General features: G+C 39.9%; 1 protein-coding gene and 1 non-coding gene across 2 annotated transcripts; one reads left to right on the forward strand and one right to left on the reverse strand.

The window, feature by feature from the left end:
• Positions 1-522: 522 nt before the first annotated feature.
• KPNA2 (karyopherin subunit alpha 2) lies at positions 523-8,127 on the reverse strand. The gene is made up of 11 exons (XM_036223039.1): positions 7,995-8,127; positions 6,912-7,007; positions 6,621-6,758; positions 5,378-5,466; positions 4,319-4,587; positions 3,957-4,051; positions 3,592-3,855; positions 3,170-3,403; positions 2,720-2,902; positions 1,437-1,586; positions 523-867 (listed from the first exon to the last, which is right to left on the reverse strand). Exons 2-11 carry the CDS (start codon positions 6,984-6,986, stop codon positions 775-777), a joined length of 1,590 nt encoding a protein of 529 aa, XP_036078932.1. The 5' UTR covers positions 6,987-7,007; positions 7,995-8,127; the 3' UTR covers positions 523-774.
• A 3,261-nt stretch (positions 8,128-11,388) lies between these two features.
• On the forward strand, positions 11,389-11,461 carry TRNAR-CCG. The gene has a single exon. It is a non-coding gene; the product is annotated as a tRNA-Arg (tRNA).
• The last annotated feature ends 325 nt before the right edge of the window (positions 11,462-11,786 follow it).

Raw genomic sequence — 11,786 nt, forward strand, 5'->3', positions numbered from 1 at the left:
AAGGAGCACTTGAGGATTTAAGAGAAGATGGGATACTTACTTGGACCTCACTCCTTACCAAATAAACATAAACATAACTTCTGGGAAAATACTTTGCATGTGATGCCGAGATACAGCCTTGAAACCACCTTCAGCCTTGGAGTTTGGGAAGAATGAGTTTCATTTGTAACTCCGATAGACTCATGGTTAAATATAAGATTTTTATTCCATCTCCTTGGCCATTGAGATCTGAGACTGGCTGAGGGCCTCTGGAAAATTTTTTCTGGCTAGTATAAAAAGGATGTGAAATCTGGAAGTGCCAATAGCCATTATTACCAAGAGGGGAAGCAGCTAGAGAAAAGCCAGAACTGAGAAACAGGAAAAATGTTATTACCCCTGTACCCTTGATGACATCATGAACTTTACATCAAATGTCTGTAACCAGAACCACATATCTAGAGAGTCACATTGGTTTTGGTTCCATTACCCTTCATGCGGAACCTAAAAGCTCCAAATTGGAAAGCAAAACATAGGCACGGTAAAGTAACAAAAAGGGTGGAATTTAATCTTTATTTACAGGACACTGCAAGATATGAAATTCCACATAGAAATAAGAAACCCATCGAGAGACATTTCGTACAGTATGTACAGTTTGGAACTGTTCAAGTATAGTTTTGTTGTAAAAAGTGCTACAATAACAAACCACATTTAAAAAGAATTCTTAGTAGAGAAACAGTAAGACAAACTTATACCAAACAGTGCACAACAAACAACTTTATGCCCCAGCTGTACAATCTAGAAGTTAAAGGTCCCAGGAGTACCATCCTGGACTTGGAATGTATAGCCTTCAGAGGTAGTTTCTGGCACAACATTTTGATCTTCCTCTTCCTGAAGTAGTAAAACAAAAAGAAAAACACCAATATAATCCCATGAATAAGGCACATTTCTAAGCAGTAGCCTGTCTAGGAGTAAATATTGTAGAAGTATTTACTCTGAAGCTCTTTATCTACATATATCACATTTAATCCTGTACCAAATTTCAATACCTGTAACAGTGGAGGGAGGGAGGGCTGCTGAAACCTGCCAATTTCACAGTGCCCAGGAGAGGAAGGTTCTGAATTGGTTAAGGAAGGCTACTTGTCACTTTAATAGGAAGTGCTTATTAGGCCAGAGTGTGGTCAGGAGGTTGGCCCACTTCTCCATCAACTCCTACACAAACTTACTCTCAAGATATTCTAAGATCCCCAAGGCTATTCATTTCAAAGTAAATTGGTGATTTTTAAAAATCTCATCAAAACAAACATGAGAGGAGCAAGTATGAACATTACTTACACTGATATTTTGCTCTATTTAACAAAGGTACAAGGCTCACTAAAAAATGCAGAAGGTAAAAAGAATCCTATGGGCTTGACCCTAAATGTGTATTTTCCAAGTTCTTATATTACCATGTTACTCACCTCTACAGAGAAATACTTCTCAATCAAATTCAATGAAGCTTTGTACACAGATTCATTTTCATGGTTTTGTAGAGCTTCAATTTTGTCCAAACCTCCACATTCTTCAATCATTATACTAAGTTTCTCAGTTTCACCTAGTTTCTCAGCAGCCTGAAAAAAAAAAAAAAAAATTCCAAGTTTACTGGCATATACACATACACACTCTCTAAGTTCTATTTAACAAAGAAAACAATGTCTGTTTGAGTACTAATATATCAGACAGAAAAAACACTTGACAGTTCCTTCAACCCTATGAGATAAAATGTTATCTCCATTTTACATTTTTTAAAAACTCAAAGTGATCAGATCTGTACTTGCTTTTAGCAACTACTTCTGTAGCTTTTGACCACAGAGATCTTTGATAATTCTCAACTTCTGTGTTATCAAAATCACCAGGGCAACTTTAAAAATGACACTATATCCAGGTTCATTGATCTGTGATGGGTACAGGAAACTTGTTTTGTAAAAGCACCCAGACCATTCCAAAGTGTAGTTACGGTTGAGAACCATTATCTAAAGGCAAAGATAGCCTATGATGCATAAAAACAAATTTCGATGACTAAATTATTTGTTGATTATCAAGCATTTATTGGGTGTAGAATACTGTGGTTAAATTTTTAAATCCTTGGCTTCTAGGAGATAAATTTTTACAGATGAAATAATTCATTTGCTTCAAAACAATTGAGGAGGCTTTGCTTAAATGAGGGAGAATAGGAAAATAGGTCAAATGTTGACAAATTATCTTTGGTGATGGGTACACCAGGGATTAGGCTAGACTCAACTTTTGTACATAAAAATTGTCGTAATTAGAAGTTTAAAGTTGTTGCATAGGACCTGCCTACCATTAATCACTGTGACAAGGTTCAACATGCTAACACGCTTGGATCAATTAGGAAGGAAATGTAATTACATAACAGTTGTTCTAATTTAATTTCAACAAAATTCAGGAGGAAATTGGGGAATTAAAAGTTTTTTGACAGAATACTTAAGAATAGTGTCCACATATGAATCTTACTTCAGTTCAGGTTACATCAGCCACTTATCATTTCCTTTTTATCTTTTAATCCCTGTCACACCTTTTACCAAGAGTGCAGTTTGCATAAACAGGCCTCCTGATTCTGTGGCCTACTGGGTAAACTTAGCTGCCTCCACCCCACCCCACCGCCCTTTCCCCCCCATATAAACAGTAAGCTAATCATCAAGCCCAAATTCAAAGGAATTCCACCTTGTTAAGTAAGACTCACCTGAAAGATATTTGAAATGGCATCCAAAATAACCAGAATAATTTTGGTATCTTTTGCAGTTAAGAGGTTCATCAGTGGTTCTATTATGCCACAATGAACGAGGTATACAATCTGTTCAACCGTTCCACCACTTGTATAGTTGGTCACAGCCCATACGGCTTCCTTTTGTGTCTTAAAGTCTGCCTAATAAACATAAGGAAACAGATTTATTTCAGAATGGTTGTAAAAACAAATTTCCCAAAGTATTCTTTTAGAAAAACAGTAACTAAACTATCAACTGGTTCCATTGAACCTTAAATGAAAGAGGTAACCAGCTATTATTTAGCAAAGGACTGTTGAGAACCCAACATTGATTGGTACATCAAGAATCTTACCGAGCACAGTTTTACCAAATGCCCATCCATAAACACTAATGATCCTCTGGTTAAGGTCTAAGACTTCAGGTATTACCTTAGAGAGAACACCAATGAGGAATGGGACTAATCCATGATTCACAACTTGCTGTATCTGGTCCTGGCGGCCAGCTGTGATGTTTGACATTGTCCATGTAGCTTCCTTCTGGATGTTAGTTTTGGAGTTCGTTAGCAGGCTTGGAAAGATGGCAAGTGCTCCTGCATCTATTACAACCTGAGTCTGTTCATCTGTCCCAGTGACAATATTTCCTATGGCTCTTAGCGCAGGAGTCTGAAAGGAAAAGAAATGTTGATACTGGCAGTTATCTTTCATTTTTCCCAACACTGCTCAAAAATTCTATACCCTAAACATTTTGACAAGAGGCTCATCATCGCCCTAAATAGACAATATGTCAACATTAGTATTAGCTGATAATGCTCCTTATACTTCATAGTCTTGTCTGAAAGTTAACAACTTACCACAATTGGCAGTTCAGTAGCCCCTAGGAGCTTCACAAGTTGGGGCACAACTCCTGTTTTCACGACCATTTCAATTCGTTCATTTGGACCATCAGTAAGGTAGGAAATGGCCCAGCAGCTATCTGCTAATACCTCTGGATCATCGTGATGCAGGAGGCGAACTAAAGTAGGAAGAATTTGCTCAACAGCATCTAAGGGGGGTGCAGGATTCTTATTGCGACAAAGGTTTGAAAGCGTCCAGGTAAGATTACGTAAGTAACCACACTGGAGGAAAAGAAAAAAAGAAATGTGAGATCCTGTTTTTTGAAGGGGTGGGAAAAATTAGAAACAACAATTACATAACTTCACTTATTTTAATAACTTACTGCTAAAGATGACATATCAGGAACCGCAAGAAGAGCCAACAGTGGGTCCACTGCACCATACTTGATAACCAAGTCTCGGAAAACTGAACCATCACCTGAAAAAAAAAGGCAAAGTTAATCATATCTACTTTTGTAACAACATCAATGTTCAGTGACTGAGTGTGCCAGAGTCTAATGCAAAGACAAACATTCTCAGAAACTCCTTAACTCACTCAGATGCCATTTTCACCACTAATAAGCACTGGAAACAAGCAAGTTCAAAACTTGACACAAAAGTCACTATTACTTATGTATGACAAGGCACTTCTCCCAACCTCAGCAAGATTAGAGACGGTCTGTCAAAAGAATTTAAAATGAAGTACCTGCAATGTTTCCTAGAGCCCATACTGCTTGTTCACTGATGTGAGCATGGGGTGATGCCAAAAGAGAAATGAATGCTGGGATAGCACCTCCGTCTACTACAGCCTTGGTCTGTTCTGATGTTCCAGAAGCAATGTTAGTGAGGGCCCAAGCAGATTCAAACTGAATGGGACTACAATCAGTTCTGCCCAAGAAGGACACAAATTTTGGAATCAGACCAGCCCGGATTATGTTGTCTATGGGTGGCTGTTTTTCCCTAGAAAGCAGTTTCCTAAGGGTAAGCAAAAAGAGAAACAAAGTTAAATGTGATTAACAAGTGAAGTTTGTGTAAAAACCAATTAGAAATGCAATTCGAGTGTGAAACTTTAGATAACCTTTTACAGTAAAGCAAATAAATGCTCAGATATCCTGTAATTGGAAAGAAACTAGCACCACTTATATATATCTTTAACTATCTTTTTTCCAAAATAAAAATATTACTAGTTTTGTAGATCACCTTCCTCTGCATCCTTGCAGAAATCTTGCCACATTTTACAAATGCTGACAAACTGATTACATTCAGTTAATTTAATTTGTGCTTCTCCAACCAAGTGAGGCTAAACATCTTTTCCATGATCTTTTGTCATTTAGATTTTCCACACACGGTTATGCTCAAAAATTTATTAATCCTTTCTGTTAGGATGTCAGAAATATTTGTGTATAGTGATAGTCTAAATACTTATTTTCTAAATGGGTGTACCATTCTAAATGGATGTACCAATCCCATTTACTGAATAATTCCCCCTTTCCCTGACACTGACTTGAAATGCCGCTTTGACAAAAACTTTGCAGTTTTCTTTAAAAGTATACCAAAAGGTTAATAGCAATTATCACTGAATATGGGTGGGACTTTTGGCATTATAGAAAATTATAACTGCACCTAAGAAGATTTTAATGAAGACAGATAGTCCTAATGCATGGCTTAAATCACTGCCCACTCACATCATCAGTCTCTTTTCATACCAAAAAATCCAAAAAGGCTAATTTCTTAGGTTACCCATGCTACGACAAACAAAATTTACCTAGCAGCTTGAGTGGCTTGAAGTTGGTTTTCCAAATTGTTGCTGTTTATGCCTTTGACAATGTCTTCAACAGACCAATTTACAGTACCCTACAAAAACAGTGAAATTTATCATTTTTAAATTAAATACAAACATTAAAATCTCCACTTGCCATTGTGAAGACTTTTTTAGGTCTATAATCAATTACTAAATTTTTATTAGCTCTACATTTCATTTTGCCTGCTAATATTGTATATAGAATAATTCTCAAACTTGGTGTCATAATTTACCTGTCTGTTACAAAGTATACCAGCTTTTTGTCACTTAAAAGGTGACTGAACAATTTAGAAAATAAATTAGAACAGTTTGAAGGTTATTTCTACATTAGTCTCAATCACTTGCAGTCAGATATGCTTTTAGTGAAGAAAGAATGAAGCCATAGGCACTGTGCTGGGGATTTTCTTACCTAACCTTGTAATCTATGTATTTCCATGGTACAGTGCTGCAAAGACGTTTTATGTTGTGATCACAGTATAAAGGTTTGAGAAACAATGCTATAGTTAACTAGAGAAGATGGGATTTAAGTACAACACTCACAAAACAGCACATTGGTAGTATTCAATTTCAAATAAAATGTGAAATCATAATGTGAAAGGAAATCATAATGTGAACAAAAATTAAGTGTCCAATAGTGTTGAAAGATGAAAGAGATAAATTTTAAAATGTAAGATGTGTCTAATTTACAAAAAAACCTTCAAAGCATATGGATTTGAAACCATCAAAGTTGTTAAGCAAACAAAAGCTATGTCTAAAGCAGTCTTTTAGGGAAATTTTTAGGTAAATAGTATGTGGCATAGAACGAAAGGAAGATAAATTAGGAGACAAACAATATTTCAGGAAGAAAAAGACATGAACAAAACGGGTGACGAGTACAAAAAAATAGAGAATGCCAACAAAAAAAGTTAGAAATAAGCTGGAAAGTGGTCAGTTCTGGACACGCTCAACTGGCATGGCCAGGTCAAGGTACTGAGCGGGCAGCTGTAAATGTAGGGAAACTTGAAGGGAGATCAGCGCTAGAGAAGACTTTGGAATTAGCCTCAGTAGATTATAGAGTGGGCAGGAAGGAAAACAACCCATCAGATTTACTGATTTGGAGTAGGAAAAACATCTTCACAGATTTTAAGTTAAAATCATAAGGCTAGGATGGTTTTAAAATTTCTAAGCCCCATACTGATTTTCTGGGTTTATCATAACTCATAATTACCTGATTGTTGCGGTTTTCCTGCAGTGGAGAAGTAGCATCATCAGGAAACGAGCTTACATTTCTCCTTTTCAGCATCTGGTCATCCTTCTTAGCTTTCCTTAGCTCCACATTAACTTCTATTCGGCGCCGCCTCATTTCCTTGGGAAAAGATAACACATTTCACCTATCGTTTCAGTTTTTGTTGTAAAGCGAGGGCACTTTTCCCCCAAATTCCCTCAGTTTTGACCCCTTTCCAAATATCTTTCCATTCAAAAAAAATACTATACAGAAGAAGCAACAGAAGGTACTCACTGTACTGTCTTTCCCCTTGTTCTTGAATCTGTTGAGGCGGGCAGCTGGTGAATTAGCATTCTCGTTGGTGGACATGGTTGAGACAAAGGGAGAAAGCTGTAAGATGGGGGAAGAGAAAAAAATTTCCATTTATCATTTTGCTTTGCCCAAAATAAGAGCATTAATAGATATTTCACATTCTTTTTTCATACTAATTCTTCTAAATCTTGTGTGTGCTTCAGCATTCAAAATTTAGACTACCCACAAGCATTTGGTAACTACCATATTGGACAGTGCGCCTCCAAACTCTACTATATAGAATCTATAAACAGCTAAAGACAAAGTAGGGGAACTGAGCTTACAGTTAAAGTCTGTCCTAGGCGCGATACATTCAGATTCTCTGGAGGCTGTCTCTATTAACAGTGTTTAAATGGCCAAAATAGGTGTATTTTCCACACGTGAAAATTTAAGAAAAATTTGGTTCATTACTACATTATGGAGTCTTCCATTACATTTCCTGTCAACACTGAAAATTTGCGATGCAGTTCTCCATCTTAAACATCTCAATCACATTTCCATTTCCAGGAATTTCAAGTGAATGCACTTAGGCTGGTATCATTCAGACTCAGATAAGGGCAGTCTCCGAAAGGTGACAAAAGTAAAAGGGCGCCTACCAATCTATCTTTATTCCATTATGTTGGCTTAAGAGACTGACACAGCCAACCAAGTCCTACATGTTAAGAGATAGTTCTTCCAACCGCCACCTCCATTTCCAGCCTTCCCCTGCCCCCCGCCCCGGGAAGATGTAGCGAGTAACCAACCGGCAAAGGAGGGGCCTGAGCGAAGCTCCGGCCTCACTCTAATTCTCGGGGCCGCGACGCGCAAAGGCTCTGGATGAGGTTCGCAGAGCCACGGCGGCCTACAGCCCAAGTACTCGCACCGCGAAACAGACCCTTCGACAACGAACGACGCCCAGAAGGCTTCGTCAAAGAGGGAGGCCAAAGCCAGGCCGGGCGTGTACCGGGAGCCTCCTCTCCCGCCACCCACAGAGCGCGGCCCGGCCAGCCGTTACCACTCGGGCCGTGCTGGGGCCGGCGTTCGTACCTACACAGCCGGCTCAGGCTTTCACAGGAGACGGTGAGGGGGCGCACAGGCTGCGGCTCGCCTACTCCGAAAACGTCCACCACGGATCGGCCCGGAGACGGTGTGGCTCGTGCAGCCGGCCGGCGCGATTTAAATTTCCCGGTGACTCCGCATTCTGATTGGCTGGTTCGAGCCCACGGTGTGCGTCCATTGGTGGATTTGAAAAACACGTTGGGCGGGGGAGCATAGGGCCTAGCCCGAGAGAAAATAGCATCGCGAGATGAGGGAGCGGCCGGGCAATCCCAGAGCGCTTAATAGTTCAGAGTGAAAAGACTCCAGATCCCGGCATGCAGCACGAAGGGTCAGTCCTCAAGCCCGCCTTGGTCTGAGACTGCGGCCTTTGCAAAGGTTTTGCGCGGGGAAAGTCGCTGGAGGTTTCCCTGGGCGGCTTCCTTAACCAAGCACTACAAATAATTCCCCAAATCATGCTTCTTAAAATGTTGATATAGAAACATTGCTATGCATATTCTCCCTGATAGGACACAGAAGGAATTTGCCAGGGGTCTCTGACCATTATGGAGAGGAGAGATTTGGCCAACTTTTTAAGAAGCTGTGGCTTCTTAAAAAATTTTTTTATTTTTTAAAACGCGTCATAAAAGACTACTTAGAAACCACAAATATGGTAACGAAAGGTTAATTATGCTGTTTCTCTAGACATTCTTTTATTTTTAAATAATATCAAATACAAAATAATTGGAAATCTTTACCCAGATTTGCCAAACGTTAACACTGCCACATTGGCTATTCTCTATCTCCCTCTACGTATATTTATATGGTGTTCAAGTTTTGCCAATCGTTCCAGTAACATTCTATGCTGTATTTTACACATTTCTGAATAAAACGTTTGCATTTTCTTGTCATGTGCATTTTTTAAGTATCAACGATGGTTACCAGAGCATTGGAGTTACGGCCATTTTTCTTTCTGCAATTTTTCTGTATTCTAAAATGGTATTTTTAGAAAAATTAGGTTCTTTTTCTATAAACAAACTCTAACACTGAACTTCGTGCATTCTTGCAGGCATTTATGCCAGCCTCACTCATTGTGTAGCAGCCATGGGGTTCACAGGAGGTCGATTCTACTCTTTCCTACTCAACCAGCACAATCCCATCCCCCCAAGTGCAAAAATGTGGAAGAAATTCACCCCTAAACCAATCACTGCAGGGCGCTCTCTTGGCTATTGATGGTTCAGGGACATACACGTGACCTAAATTCACTCAGTGGGGAAGACTATGCTTTTTGATTGGAGATAGGAAAGCGGGCTCTGTTCCTGAGGGGTGTGAGTCCTAGGAATTTGAATAAGACAATTGTAGAGAAATCAGGAAAGTTCTAATCAACTGCTTGCTCTACTTCTGAAGTTTGCAGTTACATGACTTTGCAATTATGTCTCCAATACATTTCCTTTGATGTTTAAGTTGTCAGTTGTTTTTTTTGTTTTTGGGGTTTTTTTTGCTGTAAATATTGAGTATACGCCCAGAAGTGTTCTAAGTGTTTTACCTATACTAACACATTTAATCTTCACAACTCTGAATCATGAGTGGTTAAGTAACTTGTCCATGTTTATACAGCCAATAAAGTCAGAGATAAGGATGCTGTCTGGTTCCAGGATGCATGCTCTCAACCACTATTCTATGCATGCACCTGAAAACCTGAAACAAATATGTCAAAAGAGAAAGTTGCCTTTGAAAGATATACATATGGCCCTTGGGAAGCATATACCCTCCATTTTTAGCTACTGTAGTTTGGAGATTCAGAAGAGGGTCTTGTCTAGCCTAAGCCAAACAGTACATTCTACCCCCCAGATACAGGGATTGGTGATGAAGATGTAACACTGTGAAAGAAAATCTTTACTGAGGCCTTTGAGAGATACTCTCTCTTCCACAGGATTGTGTTGTGATGTGAGCCTGAGAATGTAACTGCTCCAGAGAAGCAAATCCAAGTGTGACCAAGTCTGAATAGTCTTAGTTTGCCTGTCAGTCATTCTTTCAAGTAAAAACTGTTTGAGCAAAAAAGGAGCAGTTTAGCCTGCAACTCAAACGCTGCACAAATGTTTTCCTCCAGAGACTAACACTGTATTTTGGTATACAGAAGTGATTTATGCACACATCCCATTTGTCACATAAAATATTGTAAAGGTGTGTACTCAAGGGTTGATACTTAATACAATTAATAATTCTTATAGTATCATCAAGGATATAATCCTAAGTGAAGCTGGCTCTCCCTCCATCACTAATACCCCCACCCCCGACAGTTTAAGTTGAAAGTACTACTTACTAGTTCTGTGTCACTGCCTAGATTCACTAAGGTGCCAGTTTTACCCACCATCGCTCTGTACCATCAAGTGCTACACGATTTGTGAAATATTATTCACTAATAATGTCTTAGTTTTCATGAAAAGCATTTCCTGGATGACTCATGGTCCACAGGTAATAAAACAGTGGCCTATAAGATTTAAAAGATTTATACCAAAATTTTAATAGTGCTTAACTGAATGCTAGAATTACGGTCAATTTCAATTTTTTCTTCGTTTGGCTTATCCATATATTATACAGTTTTATAATGAACAGATATACGTCTAAGAAAACGAAAATTTGTATTTTTAAAAACCACAAATGCAGCATCTTTACACGCAAGAAGCCTAGAGATATTGTGCATGGAACCAGAAAGTCTTTAAATCTCTAGAATTACAAAAAAAAAATCAGTATTTTGTATTTAGGGACCGTGTTATATCCATTTTCCCTTTAATCCGGAGGTAAACAGGACACAGGGAGGAAGATAGATGTAGATGAGTGGGGTAGAAGGGCAGATTTAAAGAAAAGCCTGTTCACACTGGAATCCAACAACAGTCTACAGCACGTAATAGGTTATCAAATTAATGTACGTTGACTAAATGCAGAAAAGAGAGAGACGGAGGGGGCTGTAGGAATGGAAAGGTTGAAGGGGGTGAGGGAGGACCTTACTCTGTGCGAGAGGCCAGTGGCAGAGGAAGGTCCAGGGAAACCGTAAAAGCCAGACGCCGGCTCCCACCCTGGTAAATAGAATTAGAACGGACGCAGTAGAACCATTGGAATTTTGTTTAAAGTTCCCCAGATGCACCTAAGGGGCAGCCAGGGCAGAGAACCTTCCAAGAACCACAGACAGAAGACGAGCGTCCGCGAGCGAGCCACGCAGCCCCGGGCGGTGCGGCGCGGTGGCCGGGGTCCGCCCGCATCTGGGCCAAGGGCGCAGGCGCGCGCTGCCGCCGTTGGGGGCGGTTCCCAAAACACACACCACCCGGCGCGAGGCCGCGGAGCGCAAGAGCGGGACGCGATGATGACATCGCGTAAGGAGACGGAGTGAGAAGCCGGATCCTGTGGTGACCCAGTGGCCTAATGGATAAGGCATCAGCCTCCGGAGCTGGGGATTGTGGGTTCGAGTCCCATCTGGGTCGCACGGAGATTCATTTTGGTGAAGAGAACAATGAGGAGGAACGCCGATGACATAATAAAAGTAGATTCGGAAATGTGGTTATTTTGCCTCTCCAGTGATCTCGAGGATGATTGTATTTACAATTAAGAAATGGGTCTTCACGTTTTAAAACCATTGCAAATGAGACTGCAAGTGAAAGCTAAGGTCTGACCCCAAAGAGGAGTATTTTTCTTGCTTAACTTTTACTGACTTTTTAAAGAAAAAAACCAACCGAACATATGGCAACACCTCTTCTTCTGTCTACCTTTTCAAACTGAGTTTCACCATGGCAGCCACACGTGCGATAC

The sequence above is a fragment of the Rousettus aegyptiacus genome, unplaced genomic scaffold (genome assembly GCF_014176215.1).
Source record: "Rousettus aegyptiacus isolate mRouAeg1 unplaced genomic scaffold, mRouAeg1.p scaffold_m13_p_6, whole genome shotgun sequence".
Classification (NCBI taxonomy): Eukaryota; Metazoa; Chordata; class Mammalia; order Chiroptera; family Pteropodidae; genus Rousettus; species Rousettus aegyptiacus.

What these genes read in the sequence shown, in the direction of transcription:
- KPNA2 (XM_036223039.1), bottom strand. Translation starts at nt 6,986, where the DNA reads ATGTCCACCAACGAGAATGCTAATTCACCAGCTGCCCGCCTCAACAGA. An exon ending in CTGATATGTCATCTTTAGCA is followed by an intron (nt 3,856 to 3,956) that starts GTAAGTTATTAA and finishes CTTTTCCTCCAG; the next exon opens with TGTGGTTACTTACGTAATCT. An exon ending in CTACTGAACTGCCAATTGTG is followed by an intron (nt 3,404 to 3,591) that starts GTAAGTTGTTAA and finishes TTTTCCTTTCAG; the next exon opens with ACTCCTGCGCTAAGAGCCAT.